This window comes from Agelaius phoeniceus, chromosome Z (assembly GCF_051311805.1).
Source record: "Agelaius phoeniceus isolate bAgePho1 chromosome Z, bAgePho1.hap1, whole genome shotgun sequence".
Taxonomy (NCBI): Eukaryota; Metazoa; Chordata; class Aves; order Passeriformes; family Icteridae; genus Agelaius; species Agelaius phoeniceus.
The window spans coordinates 13,310,656-13,329,870 of NC_135303.1; the positions used below are offsets into that span (position 1 = coordinate 13,310,656).

At 42.4% G+C, this 19,215-nt stretch overlaps 1 protein-coding gene across 1 annotated transcript in view; it reads right to left on the bottom strand.

Annotated features, from left to right (window-relative positions):
- Positions 1-295: 295 nt before the first annotated feature.
- GRIN3A (glutamate ionotropic receptor NMDA type subunit 3A) overlaps positions 296-19,215 on the bottom strand; it is a 68,330-nt gene continuing 49,410 nt past the window's right edge. Inside the window, exons 5-9 of the mRNA XM_054653344.2 lie at positions 19,085-19,200; positions 16,810-16,961; positions 5,873-6,037; positions 5,053-5,126; positions 296-1,730 (exon numbers count right to left, since the gene is read on the bottom strand). Coding sequence (XP_054509319.2) covers positions 1,394-1,730; positions 5,053-5,126; positions 5,873-6,037; positions 16,810-16,961; positions 19,085-19,200 — 844 coding nt within the window. The 3' untranslated portion in view covers positions 296-1,393. The remainder of the gene's footprint in view (positions 1,731-5,052; positions 5,127-5,872; positions 6,038-16,809; positions 16,962-19,084; positions 19,201-19,215) is intronic.

A 19,215-nucleotide genomic window follows, 5' to 3' on the forward strand; every position in this document is an offset into this window, starting at 1 on the left:
TTTTAGTGCTGTTGCAGAGGTTTTCATGTACAAGAGCTCTTCAAAGGTTAGAGATGCAAATAGGTAGAATGTCTTCCTCAATCTGCCTGCAGCCTTTGAACTCCACCTAACAAGAACACCCCGGGCAACCCCTGCAGGTGACTGGAGATACAGGGAGGGTAAAAATTTGGTGATTTATCTGGGAGACTGCAGTTAAGGGACAGTGTTACCAACTTTCTTTTTCTCTGTAATATGGGATGTGTTGGGAAGTGGTTTTTAAAAATTGGTAGAAACCCTATTTAAAAAACACAGTCAGTTGAGTTGATGCAGTGTTTATTCAGATGCTGAACAGCTTACCCTTCCTTCCCCTCATCACCCAGAAGGGAGAGAGCTCCATTCAGTACATTGCCTCTGAAACCACAATTTCTCATTCTTCATTCACAGGGTGGTTTTGGTGACTTCTTTTGGTTTTGATGGGACCTTGGTATCTGAATAAATCGTGGTCCAGAGCCCCTTTAGTCACCTCATCTGTGAGGAAGGACCTTATAGTCATCTTAAGACAGAGAATATTAAGGGAGTAGTTTCACACTGGCAAATATTTCACTTTTTGAGGTAAATACTGATTTACAGTAGTGCCCCCTCTCCCTTCTCATCCTTGTCCTGTGCCACTGTGAATCCATCCCTTCACCTGTCAGTGCAGTGTTTGCACGGCTTCTCCCGTGGGAGGGAGTGGAAGCCCAGCCTAGGCTCACAGGCAGACAGAAGTGGTGGTTTGGTTTTTGCCAAGTTATTTTAAGCTGGGTGAGTTCCTTCACCACAGCCTCAGAGCAGCCACACCTCCATTTGTGCTGACTGAGCTGAGGGAATCGTGTGTGGTGGGTTTGCCACCAGGAATTTTTCTTGTGAGCCTGTGCCAGGAGAGAAGGGACTGCCAACACAGAACAGCACCTGCCATAAAGAGGCATCCGTGAGGAGCCTTCACATGAACAGAGACTAGACCCACACAGAACACAACAAAAATGTACCAACAAAGGGACATACTGCCAATGAACAGTTTAAACCTTTTTTTGGTATCTTTTTTTTTTTTTTTCCTTAATTAATGCACAGAAAGGGCTAAAAAAGTGAAACTTCACTGTTACTGTCAAGTGGAGAAACAAGGAACTCTCATTGGGATGCTCCTTGTCTCTCCAGTCCCTTGGGAATGGCTGGTGTTTTCCAGGAGAATAAGAAACTTGCTGTAAAAGGAGAACTCAGGAGGGTGGCAGTGGCTGTGGGCTGCTGCAATTCTGCTCTCCTGAAGAGCTTATTGCCTGGTTTATTTTTGCACCCCTTTCTGGCATTACAAAAGTGTGTTACAAATTTTACAGAGGAAGGGGAGAAAGGAAGAAAAGGGTAAGGGCACAGATATGCTGGCCTAGGGCTCTGCAGTTCTGTTTGTCCGTGCATACTCTTCCAGCTCTGATTTCCTGTCCATGGCAAGTTGCAGCTCCTGCTTGATGATTTCGATCTGCTTCTCCAGCTCTGTCAGCTCTTGCAGCACCGAGGTCCTCGCAGTGTTGAGGGACTCTGCCTTCCCGTTGGTGGTTAAGGAAGGTGGAGTCTCTCTCCTCCCCTGTGGCAGGGGGATGTCCTGGTGCTGATGGATTGTCACCTCGTTTTGCCCCTCATCAGTGCAGATGTATTTTTTTCGGTGGCAGTTGCCCAGGTTGGCTATGTTCCACACCACATGCTGGCTATTCCCCACATGGGCCCTGAACAGAGAGAGGAGAGTTAACACCACATCAGAGCCTGCTCTTGTCTGTGTGCAGACCTCCACTGGGAGCCATCCTACTGGAAAAATATAAGGCTGCTGTTGCATGTTACATAGAAATATTATTCCTTTATCCCTGAAATTATGTTTTCTTGCAAAGCACAAATCATGAATTTAAATGACCAAATTTTTGTGATTTAACCATAGCAGAGGCTAGAACAGAACCCTGAATGTAATCTTTCCCAAAATTTTTTTTCAGTTATGAAATTACTCAGCTGCAGCTCAGGAAAGTCTGAGTCCTTCAAAGCCTCTGAAAGCTTTTGTGGTTGCAATGTGCAAGTTTATTACAGTGTTAGTCCTTTGTGTCTTACTAGTCAGTTCTGACTTGGGCATTTGCTCTCATGGAGAAGGAAAGAGACTCCCCAGAGCTGCTGTGGAGAGGTGAAGGGGGAAGCTTTGTCCTTTAGTTCTGAAGTCTTGTTGAGGAGCTGCTTGTGCTCTGGGGGATGGACACCAATGATGTTTATCCAAGCCTTGCAGGTTCATTCCTGAGCTCCCTGACACACCACAGAGATTTAAAGGCTGTCAAATTGGAGCACAAATTTCAGTCTGGGAACTTTTTGAAATGCTTCATTTTTTTTTTTTCTGCAGAAATACTTCCATAATATTTTGATTCTAGAAAATCTTTTCCTACTTTATGGGGAACTTCCCTTTGCTGGACTCCCAGATCAGGCCATTTCCCAGGTCTCTTTCCCAAAGTGAGGTGTAGCCTCACATGGCCTCCACTCTCCAGCTGGAACAGAAGGAAGCACTGAGTTTGCTGTTGTGGGAGAGGAGCTTCTCTTTCCTGCCTGCTTTCCCTTTGGGACAGGTTGGTGTGTGCTCATGTGATAAAGGCAGCTTTAAACTCTGAAGCAGTTGTGTTTCAAACTGCTCCCTTCTCAAGCTCTTCTGTGGGTATCCTTGGACAAAAGGCCTCTTGGTGGGAGCTCTCTGTGGGCAGGTTAAGGAAGGAGGTTGATATTTCAGGGTTGTGACTGCTGAAAGCAGCTGGTTTAAGGGGTGGATACTTTTCTCACCTGACTGAAGTAAAGGAACTTGGAAAGTGAAAATTTTGTTCAAGGAGGTGGCGACTGTGGGTGTTTTCCAAGAGATGGGCCAGCAGAGAGAAGAGGCTGGAGGGGAGGTGTCAGGCAGGAGCAGCAACCCCTGCCTGGATCATGCTCCAGAGAGCTCAGGGAATCCCAGCAGGGATGTGTATGTAGAGTTGTTTATTTTTGTGCAGATCAGCTATATTCTCATATTTCAAAATAAAAGATGGGAACACTCCAGGTCCAGGCAGTTGATTTTAACAAATGGCAGTCCACAGTTAGCACTTCAGTTTCACCAAGTCAATAAAACCATTTAAAATTGGGCTACCGATGCTGAGCAGCTTTTGTAGTTTTGGTGACCTTAAGAAACCCAACGGATTTTCCTCCAGGAGGATACCTGGAGTAGCATGATGCCAATTTTTTCCACCTCTTTTCTGTATCTTTGGTGCTTTTAAGAGTTCTTCAGGGCCCAGCAGGAATGAAAGCACATGTGATAATGTAAGTGATTTGAGAACTCTGTGTTGTGCTGATGGCTCAGGTTTCAGCTTTCATATTTTTCAGATTCTATTCTGCTTTATTGTGTAGTGTTGAGCCTCATATTAGGGGATTGTAAGCTCTCTTCACAGAATAGGTAGACAAAACAATTCCTTCTCTAGCTGAGGACCAAAGACAGCTGATCCAGATCTCAGGCCCAAGAGTATAAACACTGGTGGACTGAAGAGAGAAAACAAGAAGGATGGGACTTCATGGGCTAAAGCTGTAATTGGATAATTAGGTCCAATATGCTAATGGACCAAAACTTATAAAAGTATGAGACCCCATGACCTGTCATCCATTTTTCTGGCCATTTTGGGTTGTGCTGCCCAAGGTGGATCTATTTAAGGCCTCTTAATAAATACCTACTTTATTCTTTAGCTCTGTCTGGTCTCTGATCTAGGTCAGTTTTCACAAGGCATCAGTGCCTTGCCACATGAGTGTTCATGACAATCTAGACATCCCACTCATGGCTCTAAATTCATCCCAGTTCTGTGCAAACAGCAGGCCTGAGATGCTGAGAAGGGCAAGCACAGTGGGTGGGTGTTCATGCACACACCTGAGGGATGACTGCTGTGTGGGCAGAAGGTTTTGGACTGCTGTACATTTTCACTCTCCCAAGTTGGAAGATTATTTGCATGGATCTTTTTCTAAGCCATTGCCTGGGGGGCTTATGCACCATCTCCTCCTGTTCCACCCAACAAGGAGGGTGCAGCAGAAGGAAACATTTTGCAGCACTCATGGCCTCTCGTGCTGCTCATAGATCAAATGCCAGGAGTGGCTGTGTTCAAGGAGGTTCCATACACGGTGTTCTTTGATAAGATGAAGGAATGAACAAAGGAGATCAATTGCAGGCATTTTTAGACACTTGTGTGTATAAAGGCAGCTTAGGAGCTTAGAGATGCTTACTCATCTATATTTGCTGCCTTTTGCAGAGGATTATCAAAGAAACACAACATACATTGACATCTGTAGGTTTCAGTCAGGCCAAACATCCAGTAACATTCTGAAAGACCTTTTGTATTCTATACTCTGTGCCTGAACTTCTCTGTAGAAAAGCAGTGCTGCTGTCTGTGTCCTTACAAAGTGCACCAGTAGGGTTGAGTTGCTGAGCACATGCACAGTTCCATGCAATGCCTTGTGTTCCTGGAAGCTGTACATCCCAGTCTCCTCTGCAGAAGACATAGGCTATGAAAACAAGGCCAAGCTGTTACCTACTTTTTTTTCCAACAACACTTGTTGGATGCAATAATTTTCAAAGGACTGCATTTGCCTCTCCTCAGCTTTCTTTAAAGAAGAGAGAGCTGAAGGAGTTTCAGGCATGCGAGTGCCTGATCTCTCTTTCCCTCTAAAGGCTCTGCCTCTCAGAGCCCCGGTTACGTGCCGGTGCGTTGGCATGGGAGTCATTCATTCCCTAAACTCCATTGCCTAAACACAAGTGAACTTCAACTGCAAAGCCTCTCTTTGCCATGGGAGGTTTTTTATAAGCTGCATTCAAAATAATGAAAGAACAAGATTTCTAGATTTAATACTAGAAAAAATAATTAATTTCTGCCTTCTTCATTTGTCACTTCTATCTTCTTTCCTTTTTTTTTTAATTCTATTACCTTTGGGGCATAACTGTATGTCCAAACAGAAGGCATTTAATTTCAAAGTAATATTTATAGTTTGTGTTTTAAGGCATGGATAGCTTCCTACCTCTTTTCTACTCGTTTTTTCTTAGGCTGATGTTTTTCCTCAATAAATGAACTGTTTAGAGCACGATGTAATCTCTAGAGGAAAAAGAGGAACATAAATTAGTCAAAGTAAGATTAAAAATGGCTCCACAAATAGGTAAACAATTTGGGCTTTGTATGATGAAGCTGAGAATAAATTATTTTGCACATTGAAGGATACAAGCAATTGTCTGTGCTTTGTCATTACAACAGATTTATTTTCCTGTACTTTCCCAAAGAAGGGCAAGCTGAAAAGTTGATTAATAGTTTGGGAACAATCCTTGGTGTTAAATTAGTTTTAAAAGATTTCTTCCTCTGTGCTGCTTTAAAGCAATGGAAGTTCTTTCCTTTTCTGCCTTTTGCTGTAAAGTAACTTCTTCCTTTAGAGCAAACACCCAGAGCAATTCTGTCCCATTAGTTTCTCTAGAATACTGAGGGAGATTACCCAGCATTTCCTGCATGCCTCACAGGTCTGGGAACCTGTAACAGTGAGATGGAATGTTCTGGTTTGCCAGTTCAGGATAACAACACTGTTGCTTCCATCATCCAAAAGAGCTGAGCTGTGAGGCTACAAGCGCAAATGGAGGGGTCCCTCCGTAAGCTTTGCAACCAAATATTTAAATAATTTCCTCTGTGTTTCCCATTCCATCCTTAGGTCAGCCTCTTCAAACTCCAGAAGCTGCTGACACCATTCAAATGCCAACTGTCAGTGCCCTTACATTTCATATCTAGTTCTTGTCCAGGCTTTCTTGGTCAGCCACACAACTTTCACAAGGTCCCTTCAGAACACCTGAAGAACATACCTGACTGGTATGGAGCCAGTACTTCATCTTGGATTTTTTCTTGATTCGTGGCAGGACCAGTCTGTACACGATGTGCTCCCCAATCGTGGTGAGAATGGACAAACCAAAGCCAACGCACAACATCACGAAGAGCCCTGAGAAATGCTTTATCCCCATCTGCAGTGTCTGTGAATAAAATCAAAAGGAAAAGTTAAGGCAGGAGGTTGTTAGTGTACTGGAGCAGATGCTCTGTTTTCTCATGTGGAAATGTGGTCTGACTGAATACAGAGTGGTGAAATAATGCAGAATAGTTTGGATAGAGTTCACAGCAAAGCCTTTCTGTGCTGCTTGGTGTTCAACCAGAGCAAAGGCTCTGTCATGGGAAGAGAATCAGCCAACACCAGGGAAATTGAGCCATTCCCCTAATGAGGTGGAGTGTTAAATGTTCAAGAATACGGTGTTTGCAGTGTCTTTGCATTTGTAAAAGCAAGTACTGCTTGATAGAATGCAGTCAATGAGCTGTAAAGCAAGTCCTTCATCAGCAGTTGAGCTACTGCTCTGTAGTGTTCATATTTTCAGGGAATTGATTGTGAACTTTCCCTTTTTGTGCTTTGCCCTTGATGGAGGGTCATGGAGAAAATGTTAAATAAGTAGCACAAACATGGCACCCCTCCACTCCTTACATTAACAGGACTGAAACTGCGTTAGGAACTCTGACTGCAGCTATTGAAAACAGGAACACTCACACCTTTTTCTGCCAACCCACCCTTTTCATGTAGGATAGAAAGCCTTTAATTAATTTGTCTTATTGGCATTAATCATGTTTGAACACCAAGAAACTGTGTAGAGCAGGAATCTGTACCACAGATACCTGCACTGCAATGTGTGGCTGAGGTGCGCATGTTGTACCTTTATTCTCAGGCCTCCATAACTAAGTTTATAAATAACTAAAATCCCTTGCGAAAAATTACTGCTCACAGATTACTATGGAAATATTTCCAGGAATACAAAGTCCAGTTGTGTCTTTCTATTAAACAATGTTACTCACCAAGTAAATGAATGGGAAAAAAAAAAAAAAGAGGAGCAGAGTTTGGGAAGGGTTGTGTGTCACCTGTGATGCTGCTACCCTGAACCAGTTGTGTTCCTTGTGTTCATTTGCTCCATGGGTGGGGGTGGGGATTGTGCTTTATTATGAGTATTTCCATAAGTTGGAAAAAGAAACTGGAATTAGTGAGAAGATGCATCACAGAATATATGTGAAGTCTTGTTCTAAGGTCGTTTTAAGCCACAGAGTTCGTAACTGATGAGTCCACTGAAGCTGAGGGCTCGGAAGTCCCTCTGTGTACTTTGGTTGGGTGACTGTGAACTGTATTTCTCTCTTCTGGTTTGCATATTTGATTTCTGCTCTTTAGAACACAATGGTATGAGATAGCATATCACGGGTTTTTTACAAGAACAGAGCTTCTGCAATCTAGCAGAGTGAGAACTTTCCCATACTGGCACTGGCAATGGATTGTTTTGGGGATCCTCTGCCAAAATTAACCTCCTTGTCCTGAAGCACACTGAGCAGAACTTTTGAGATGAGAATTTTCGTACTAGTGAATAAACACTTCAAGGGTGTTGAAGGGTCTAATGGAGGTGTAAAAGCAATTTCTAAAGAAGCTGGAAACCATAAGAAAGACATAGCAAAATGGCTCTGGGGTAGAAGTGTGTCAAAATTTTGGCACAAGGGTTTTTTTGATATGGAAACTGCATCAATTCAACCTCAAGGCAAAACTTGCCTCTCCACATCACAATTTCTTACTGACCTGCTGTCTCATAGTTTGTCCTTTCAGTTAGGGGCATAGGAGGGTGGCACAGAGATTACAGGTGGTAATGCTTTACACTGCTCAAGCACCAAAGTGTTTGACTGTAGGTCTGGCAGTGAAGCCCAACTTTTAGCCCAGGTAGAATAAAATAAGAATGAGGTCCCATGTCTGACCTTTTTCTCAGAGGTCTCAGAGCTAAGGCCTCAGTATGGCTTATCTTTGAATTTGACATCTTTAAGTATCTGTAAGAAGCAAAAAACCTGCTATCTCAAATAGCGGAACATGCTGGTTAAAGGTGCTTTTGCCAGTTCTCCAGGAAGCTCTAATGCAAATCACTCCCCTCCCAGAAAGGGTGTTCAAAGGCAAGTATGCAACAACTTAGAGATGCAGAGCTAACAGTAAACATAAGAAGAAACAGAACAATATTTAAAAGGTTATGTGTTTGCTCAGTCATCTGATGAATACACTTATCTACCAGCACTCCCAGGCTCCAGCTGTTGGATGTCACAGAGAGTAACAGCTTGTGGGTGGTTCTTGCCATGGGAACTGGGTTTAATGTAATATCATAAAAACCTATCCATTCAAAACAATAATAAAAAGCCCTATTGCAGTGGGGGTTCCTGAATGCTTGGGGTCAGTGTTTGATGCCACTCCAGCACTGCTACAGAAAGCACACTTGGCTAGCTCCTTACATGAAAAATAACTCCCTCGTCTTCAGCAAAGCGTCTCTGATTTATGCTGATGAGTGTCTGGCTCCCTGTCCTGTCAGCTCTGCAGAATTGTTTTCTACCTTCCCTGGAAGCAGGTGAAAGAAATTCCAGCACTGTCATCCCACATGAGTTTTTCACCTGTAATGGATGGCTTTTGAAATTGTCCCAAACAAGACATCTTTTCCTAGCAAAGGAAGTGCCAAAACAAAGCATCAGTAATATTTCATCTAGCAATGAAGAAGGTAATACTTTGGAAGAGCTGCATGATAAAGGCTGCAGAGTAAAAGGAAATTTTTGAGACTAAAGGGGGAAAACAAGGTAGGGTAGAAATAATTAACGCAGTGTGGAGTGTATGGAGTGATTATACATAGCAGTATCAGTATAGTCACAAACCATTGTAAAATGGCCATTTATCAGCTGTCTGTAATTACTGTAGAGACACACGTTAAATAGTAAAGGAAACCATCTAATAGAGGCAGCTCTCATTTTCAGCCTCTAATAGAGGCTTCTCTCATTAGAGGAGCAAGCTCAAATACTTATTTTGTTGCTCTTATATGCATTTTTAGGTGCATACATAGAATATACATGGAAAGAGCAGGAAAAAAATGGTTTCTCTGCATTACTGCATTCCTCTCTGCTCAAGGGTTAGGGGCCAGGGGAGTGGGTATGTGGGTTGGGGGTGGCAACAGAAAACAAACTGGTGGATTTCTCTACTGCAATATCTTATTTTTATTTCCTTTTATTTCATTTTTTTTTTCATAAGGAATAAAAGCCCACCATGTGGTGTATTCTGTATTAAGCCAGGATAAAAATGCAGTCCTTGCTCCAAGTTTGTAATCATAAATCCAGGATGTAGCTTCCTGCATTTTAGGAGAATGAACTCAGTTATGGTCATGTAATGGTTCTGGAACAATAAGCAGTGTAGTCAATCCTGTGATAATTACTGCTAATGGGTGCTAAGCACGACAGCCTCCAAGTTGTTTCCCACTGGCAAATTGGGAAATTGGCATTTCCTAGACACCAAGTACAATAGAAGATATGTGCTTTTTCTTTACATCCTTGAAGACACTTATTCAATTTATCAACCCATATATGCAGTTGCTATCTGAATACTTCCTGTTGTTTCCACTCTAGTTATGTGCCTTTTTTTCTTTTTTTAACCCTGAATAGAAGTAAAGGGATGCAGAGAAGCCAGTCTGACATTTGTGTTCACTTTGGAGCAGGCAATAGAGACAAAAAGAGCATTTAGTAATTTCAGCATTTGTTTTCATGGGAAGAACTCCTGTTTTACTCCCTACTACAGGAGACTGCAAATGCTTTACTCTCCCTGGCTGCCCTGAATAAGTCATCAAATACTCCTGTGGTCCAACTTTGACTAATTAGAAGCTTGTAAAGATTGTTGTGAATAATCTGCAAGTTGGCAGTGCAGCTCAGATATTGGTACTACACACTGCTGAACCCAAATACTAAATATGGGTATCATGTGTGTGTTAAGTATAATAATAAGCTGTATTTTCCTGATTGCATTTTCCCTTTAAAAGGTTTGCTGATCTTTGGAAGTTCAGTTTTGCAGCACCTGTGCTGATAAGAAATTAGTAGGGATAAATGGATATGAAGGGTAGAATTCTAAACTCATTTACACATCTCAGTAGGCTTGCAAAATCCTACTGATGCTGATACTTTTATTTAGTCAGCTAAGTGTTATTAAAACATGCCCCCCTCTCCATGTTGTGGCATTTTTTGTAGCTGCAGAGAGACTTATTTTTAGACTTGATTTTCATTCTTATGGCTTTCTGTGGTCTCAAAGAAGTAGCAGCTTAAAAATAATACATATTTAATCTCTTCAGGGAGATTATCCTTAGCAAAGACTGATGACCATGGCTTTAGAGTTTCAAGTGACAAATTTCAAGATATTGTAAGTACTGTCTCATATTGGCAAGACAAGTTCCTTTTCCTGCTTGTTGTGAGGGTTTTGCACAGAGCTGGAAAAACACTGTTTTGTAAGAAATGTTTTATTTTCTACTCATCAATTTTCCAAGCCCTGTCAGTACCTCTTCAGACAGTCACCTTTTTCTTTTGTTTGTTTTCAGTTTCAATGGATGAATCTAAATCTTTTACTCATTTGCAGGACACATCTTCTCCTAACTCTGTTGACAGAGTCAATACTCATTCAATCCCTTCAGCAGGACTGTTGTGCAAAGTATTTTTTTCCACAGTGCAAGTCCAGAACCCACTGTTTCTTCCCGCACTGAGATGACCCCTTTTCAATGCAACATCTGTCACTTTGTGAGACCCTTTTTGGAAACATTCCCAGTTCCTCCTGTGGGCAGGGGCCACCTCTCCCCCCTAGACAACATACGTGCAGACTGAGAAAAGTGTCTTGGTACAGCAGAACCTTTTTTCCCTGTTATTTCTGTTTGTTTTTCATGCTCTCACGACAAGGTGCTGTGAAAGGTGACTGATGGGCAGCTGCTATTTATGAGCACATTGCAGTTTGTTTCCTTTTTGGAAGTGTCTGCATGGCCTTCCCTTGACACCTGCAGTGCACCAGGGACAAACATAAATCAGAACTTCAAGGTTGGAAAAGTCACTGTTGAGTTGTCAGGCGATGGGTGTAACAAAAAAGGAAACTATTGGCTGACCTTTAAGGGGACTAGGAAGAAGACAGAGCAGAAAGGCACAATTTTCTGGATGACAACTGGGTGAAATCATGGCAAGATGAATGAGGCACTGTCAGATTGTGTGCCTCTTGAGTGATGCTGAGGCCAAAGATCATAAATTCAGGCAAAAGACCAGTGAATTTGAGCAAGTTCCTTCAGAAACTTGAGAGCTAACAACCATCAACGGCTCTCACCACTGATGGGAGATGAAAAGAGGATTGGTTACCATCCCTGAAGGGATTTAAAAGACCTACAGATGTGGCACTTAGGGACACAGTTTAGTGGTGGACTTGGCAGTGCTGCATTAATGGCTGGATTCATTGATCGTAGAGGTCTTTGCCTACCTAAATTATTCCATGATTCAAAGATGAAAGGATTTTTTTTTTTTTTTTTCTGTGTGGCTTCCATCTGGATCAGATGGAAGGCTGTGGTCAAGGACCAATCCCCACTGTTAGCATGGACCTGTCCCTCAGGCACTGGGAGGAGGCTCACAGCACTTTGCCTTCCCCAGCATCACCACTGTCAGGGTCAGTTTGGCTGCAAGGTCTGTGTGCTTTCATACATTGTTATTTTAAATGTCAGGTTAGATACCATTTGTGTGAAGCATCAGCAAGTTCTTGATATTAATAGCTGGGATAATGGCATGCAGCAATATATTTTTTATTCCATGTGTTGGTTGTTATCTGACTGAACTGCCAGTCAACATGGAAATCAGTCTAAGTTCTAGAGTTCTAGCTGTCCTGTGATCATTATGAATATAAAAGGAGAAATACAAACCTTTCAAGTGAAACAGAAGATACAGTTTCAACAGTAACATTTTTAAAAACATAGCTAAAAAAGCTGTGAAAGATTGTGTACACTTAAGTAGCTCTCCCAAAGCATGGACCAGGAAGGGCTCTTCTTTTTTATACTGTCTTGGTAAATCCTGCCCTGGTCATCCCTGCCTGGCCTGAGCAGCCAAACTACTGATTTCAGGCATTTTGCCTTTCAGGGATACCCCTGCCTTCTGCCCTGCTGGCTGAGTTCCAGAGCTGCTTTGCTGCTAGGAGCAGAAAATTGCAAAATTTTTGGTTCCCAAAAATCACAGAATCATAGACTGGTTTGAGTTGAAAGGGATCTTTCAAGGTCACCTGGTCTAACTGCCCCACAGTGAGCAGGGCCATATTCAATTAGAACAGCTTGCTCGGAGCCTTGGATGCCTCCAGGGATGGTTGAACACTTTCAGGGAGGGGGCATCCACCACCCCTCTGGGGAACATTCTGCTCACTTTCCACCCTCTTTGTAAAAATCTTCTCTCTGCAGTATATTCTGAGCTTGGATAGAGCTAATGGGATGGAAAGCCAAGTCCCAAGAGCCTGGCTCTCTCTGAAGAGGCACCAGTGAGAATAACAGTAGGGTGGAGGAAGAGCTGAGTGTACTCTATGCAAAAATAAAAACAAATTACATTGATCATGCCCAGATATGATGTGCAAATATAACTCTGTCAATTCCTCATCCTTCCTGCACCATGTTTCACTCTTAGTAGGGAACAACACAGCAATTTGGCCACAAAGGCATTCCTTTGAAACAAAAACATGACAATTTTAAACCAAGAGTACTCAGGCAATATTGCTAGAGGCTAGCACTCACCAAGAACAGCCACTGCCAGCCACATTACCTGCAGTGGAGAGGGTAAAGTGCAATTCACGGCAGTGTTCTTTCCAAGCCTGAGTTAGCTGCATGCCCCATAAATGACCCAGTGGGTGCTGATCAGGGCCAGATACCTTGGGTAAGTGGTTTTGCTGGAGAGGTTGATACAAAACAGCAGAGTCAAGCACTTCTGACCTCTGCAATATCAGAAAGTAAACCATCTTTATTGGTTTCCCAGTTTGAAGATCTGCAAGGTTTTCACTGCAAACCTTCCAGCCCCAGACTGAATAATTTCTTTCCAGGACAACTTTGTTTTGAAATGCAGTTTACAATAAGCAAAGTGCTCATCCACTGCCAGATAGAGAGAGATGGGAAGAGCTAGCATTGAGTTCTGCCACAGGAAATATAATTTCCCAGTGTAAGATTACTAAAAAATGGTGAGTAGGAAGACGGATCTCAAAACAAATCTATAGAAAAATAACTTCAGTGGGCAGGAGTGGCAGGTGGATACGAATCAGGCACAGCTAAAGAGGTAATGACCAAAATGGATGATGGATATCCCACCAATTTAAAGGCTATACTGATCAGTATTTCACCTACATATATTCCCATTTTGGCATCATTACTCTTGGTCAACAGGTGCAGCATGTCACAGATCAAATTTATCAAATCGACATAGAAGAATACAAAGCCTTACTCTTGCTGTCAAAAGGCAATTGCTGGGTCTCACTTTGCTATATAATCCATGTGAATGACTACCCACTGAGAAGCTGAGACTTTTTTTAAAAAATGAACCATCTGCTTTTGTGTTGAACATTGTCTGCTCTTCAGTGAATCTGTAGAATACTGCTGTGACTGAGAGCAGGGAGTAAAGTTACAGAGATTTTTGGGCTGTACAGGAGTAAATGACACAAACCAACATAAAAGTAAGTCCAAGACTAATTCCCATGCTTCTTTCTGTTACAGTGGGGAACCCGTACTTTGGAGAGTGTTTGCTGCTTGGCTGTTAAGTTTGGTAATTTTCTCCCAACTAAGAAATCACACATTCTAAAATCTGCAAGTTCTTGGCCAAAAGGAATGGATGAAGAAGAGGGGATTCATGTGGGAGATACATTAAAAGTGAGGCACCTCAGGAAAATGAAGATCTGGACTTAGCAGAGCTTACCCACAAATGGCACAGACTTGCAAGTGGTATTCTGCTTCTGCTCCCTTTCTGATTGCATAAGGGTCTTTCAGTGACTTTTTAGATTCACAGAATCCTAGAACAGTGTGGTTTTGAAGAGACCTTACAGACCATCTTGTTTCAACCCCCTGCCCTGGGCAGGGATACCAACCACCAGACCAGGTTCCTCCAAGCCCTGTCCCACCTAGTCTTGGACACTTTCAGGTGTGGGGTATCCATAGCTTCTCTAGGCAACTTATGTCAGGGCCTCACCACCTAAATGTTTCAATTCTTCCTTTTATCTCCTCTCAACCTAACTCTTTCAGTCTAAACCCTTATCTTGTTACTCCATCCCTTGTCCAAGTCCCTCTTCAGCTCTCTTGGATCCCAGTTAGGCACTGGAAGGGGCTCTAAGGTCTCCCTGGAGCCTTCTCTTCTCCAGGTGAGCACCCCCAGCTCTCCCAGCCTGCGTCCAGAGCAGAGGCCCTCTGATCACCTTTGTGGTCTCCTCTGGATTTCCTCCAACAGTGCCATGTTCTTCTTATGCTAAGGATCCTGGAGCTGGATGCAGCTCTGTAGGTGGGGTCTCACCAGAGTGAGCAGAGGTGCACAATCACCTCCCTCGACCTCCTGCCACTCTTTTAGTGATGCAGCCCAGGACATCTTTGGCTTTCTAGGCTGCCAGACTACATCGCCAGGACATCCTGAGCTTCTAATGCACCAAGGTCCCAAGTCCTTCTCCCCAGGCCTGCTTTCAATCCATTCTGTATTTGTGTCCTGCCTGTATCTGTGCTTGGCATTGCCCCAGCCCAGGTGCAGGACCTTGCACTTGGCCTTGTTGGATTCCATGAACTGAGTCCTTCAGTCCAACTTGTTGGACTTTAGTTTCTGAACAAAAAACTCAGTTGTACATGTTGAATTAATGCAACTGAAGATGGAATAAGTACTATGGTCAGACAACCAGCCTGGGAGTAGCTATACCTGCCCTTCATTCTTCACAGGTACGTTATACTAAAAGACTTAATTATGTTAAAGCACAACATGTCCTCCATCTGTAACACCATGCTTAAGGCCTCCCATAAATCCTGTGGTTCAAACCTAGTCAATAGTGAAAAAAAAAAAAAAACCCAAAGGAATTCCATGGGACTATTCACAGGGCAAAATCTGAATTTTATTTTCAGACTGGAGCAGATTTTTGCCCCACCTCCTCTCCCTTTGTTGGTAGGCCTTGAGGAATCTTGTGTTGATCATGCACCTCTCTTGGTAACATTTTGAACAAGGACCCCCATATATGTACATCTATTTACAATTTTTATAGGCAGGTATTACTCAGGTTCTAATACTTCTGCAGCCCAGTGTATCATCTCATGCCCCTCCCAGGGGATCTAAGCACCTCAGTCCACAGACTTCAGAAGGAACTACATGTTCTGAGAGTAAACCAGTACTAAATAAAATTGTACTTTTCACTGGAATTTATTCTATGACTAAGAATAGAGAGCATGCAGCCCCAGATGAATGCTGTAGGGTAAGACATGATCAGAGGAAGCTCCTTTTGTCACATCACTAGGGATTTATTAGGAAGGTAAGTTTTCTCTGCTGTAAGAGTTTTGAGTTTTAAGCAACATTGAGGTAATTTATAGCATTACCACCTTGTAATTTCCTGAGATTTAATTCAAAAGACTTGTTAAAAAGTAGAGGAACAAGAAGTCATTGAAGGAACTGCTATTTTAAAAAGACAATTTCCTTTTTAGATGATAGTACAATCTTCAGATAAGCTAAATCAGAAAGAGAAGTGAATACACACTTTTATTTAAGTTTGCTTTCTTGTGTTGAATTAATCACATAAAAAAGAAAGAAAAAATGAGTAAGTTGGATAAAAATAAATTGAATTTTCTTCTATGAATGTCTGATGTTAAAATATAATTTATTTCCTATTGACACAACTGTAATGAAAAAGTAAAGAATGTAGTAAGACCTGCAGAAACACCCCAACAAATTACATATTAAAAATGCCAAATAAAGATTTGCTTTGTCGTATCTCAAAAAAATGCTAATTTTGTAGTGATTTAGTCAGCTGTGAGAGGTTTGCAGCCGACCATTGAAAAGTGAGAGTCAGAGTCCAGGAAACTGAGGTTCTCTTTGATAGGAGAATGCTGCCACTTCCTCAGGGAACACCGTGTGTGTGTTTGGCATTTGGCTGAACAGTCTGAGAAGGAGACAGCAGAGTTCTAACTGTTTTGTACCTGTGAGAACACATAACCTATCCCTCCTGGAAGACCTTCAGCTAAAAGAGTATGCTATAAGCTTCACACATTGGTGGTGCTTTTGATTCTTCAATACTTTATCTTATTTTTTCACTTGACAGTCTAGGGAACTTGATGAAAAACTGCTATTCTGGTAAGAGTTATCTTTTCCTCATAAATAATGGTGTAACTCCTCTGATGTGGTACTTGGATGAAGTACCACATGAAGATTTACTTCCATTTCTCATAGATGTACATGGAAGTGAGACCTACTTCCCCTCTCTTCTTGGCATGGTGTCTTAGCAGACCATTTCTAGCCTGAAATCCTATCTTTGGTACAGGTAGCTGCCACCCATGTTTGAAAGTGGTCAGGGTGTATTAAAAAATTCAGGATGTCCTGAGCTCCCCCTCTCTCTGTGGATAGTGATACGCACACAGTTGACTGGAATCAGAATCAGACAGGTTTCCTATGAAATATACCAGATCATGATTTTTACTGCCCTCCTCATGCCCTGCTTGTGTCCAGAGGAGCTCCCTGGTGCCTCACTCAGCAGCACAGTCCCACTGATGCGCTCCTCCTGTTTTGCCCTGACTGCTGCCTGGGTCATCAGCTCTTGCCTTTGAAGTCTCCTCCTTCCCTTCAGCTGCCACCCACCCCTGCCATGTGGGTATGCCATTAGGAATGAGGGGAAATAATTGTCAGCTTGCACAAAGCCTCACTTAGGTGACCCGACTTCATTGCTTACCTCCGTGACGGCGAAGCTTCGTTTTCCACAGGGAACAACCTTGTACCACTTGTCGTGCAGAACATCCATGAAGCCGTGGGATTTGTACTGGCTGATCAGGTCAGAGATGTTTGAGGTGAGTGGAGAGTTGGGGGGAAGACCAATGCCATATCCTAGAAGGGAGAACAGTGCAATCATCTCTCTCTTTCTTGTTTGGTTTTTGCTGACGTATGTTCATTTCAGCATGGAAGAGCGAGCTGGCACTCTCAGCCAGCCAGCCAGCTCAAACCTGGCTTACTGTGGTCTGAGAATGCTGAGACAAGACCTTTTTTGGTGCAAAATCAAGTCACCCAATATAAACAGAATAAGCAAATTCAACATTATTATGGCCACATAAGAAATATGTAAAACTGGAGATTCAAAAACTTAAAATGGAGACAATGGATTAATAAATATTTTCTCTAGAAACACAGACCTTTTCATGCCCTTGTCATGGATTCTTTCAGCAATGCAAAAGGGCCTCAATGTTACATAAATCATTCTGTGATCCCCTTGCATTGTTAGAGCAGTGGATGTGACTGTGGTGTCAGATGTGACATTTTCTTTCTATGCATTTTCTGATGAGGAGCTGTATGCACATAAATATATACAGGAGCCATCTTCATTGCTATCACACAGCAATTTAAAGCCCAGGGGCTATGCTTTCAGTTTGTGCACTTCTGCTGTGGCACTGACAGGAATTTTCAGATACTAATAAATGCAGTTTTTAGCCACTGTGCTATCTTTCACCATGTTAAAGTGCAGGTAAAGGACTTAGTGTAAGTGAAAATTAATTCAGTAACTCTGAATGTGGTACTTTTACCAGAATCTGGGGTTTGATTTAAGAAATTCTAAACAAATACAATTGATTCCTCGAAGACATGCAGTTGCATGCCAATTGCCTGCAGAGATTTATTTCTAGTCCACTGTGGATTTTTGTTTTTCAGTTCAGAATTCAGAACTTCAGATTGTCTCTTTAAAGAAACCCACAACAATACAGGAAGAAAGAAAAAGCCCTCATCAACAGACAGGTGCTGAATTTTCCAGGATAGTGGCTCACTTTTTAATGAGTGATGAGGTGATATCTGTTCCTACAATGCTTCTCCCTTGCTGCTGAGTTTTTTACATTGTGCCTGTAATTCTACCTGAATAAACTTGCTCACATCAAAGGATTTATTTCAGAGTTAGCACAGCTAGAACTTATAAATATCACATTTTCAGCATACATTTTTGTAACTGGGTGAAATGAAGGAAGTCCACTCATCCAAAATCATACAGTTCAGTGTCTATTTGTTTGTTTCTTTTTCTACATTGAAATCTAATCTACTTGATTTGAATTTGTGGAAACTTCTGGTTTTATTTCAGCAGAGCTGACCTTTCTGAAAGGGATTTATCAGGTTTCTGAAGGAGGTTGTTTTACATTGTGATGGGAGCAGCTGGAGCTATTGCCCTTGGAGGGGAGGAAAGTGGAAGCACCAGTCCTTTGCACTGTCCATCTATCACAAAAGTGGTTTCTAATGTCTGCTGCTCATGTGCTCATCCATGCTGGAAGCAGCTTCACTCCAACCTTGCTTCCAGGCTGCCTTCTGAGCTGTCCTTGCTAATTTCTCAAGGCTGCAGGAGGCCAAGCACCAGGGCAGGCTCCCTTCTCAATTAACTATAGATTCAGTGGGAATCTTGAGCTCACCTTTAAATGAGAACAGTATTTGCCTGTTTCAGATAAGAGTGAAACTGCAGAACCACATTGTGAACATGTTAGAACTGGGTTTTGAACAAATGTCAACAAAGACAACTGGCAGAAAAGAAGCCTCATTTCAGGGGCCTCTTTATTTCATGGTGAGCAGGGAAATGGACTCCGCCTCCTAATGTCTGGAGACACACTGCCTGAGCACTTGGAATAATTTCTGTATAGAGCATGGCAACAGATCATAGAATCACAGCATGGTTTGGGTTGGAAGGGACCTTAAAGAACATCTCATTCCAGTGCCTGCCATGGGGGATCTTCCACTAGGCCAAGTTGCTCAAAGCTCCACCCAACCTGGCCTGGAAACAGGTGCTAAAAGTGATACGAGATCTCAAAAAAAACCACCAGAAGAAAAGGCTGGAGCTTTTGTTCTGCTCAATCACTGAGGATTTTGCCATAATCCTCAAGGGGTCCTCAGTTTCACCTCCATATTTTCACCGAGAACACCACAGCACAACAAAGCAAATTCAGCACATGAGGAACAGAGCAGTGTGTTATAAAACAGGTTATTACCTTCAATGGCAAAGGGTTTTCCCACAGTTAGGAGCTTGCAGTCAGCATCTATTGACACTTCATAATCTAAGAGTGCTTTATCCATGATGAAGGCATCAAGTTTTTCTGGATCATGCCTGTATTCAACACCA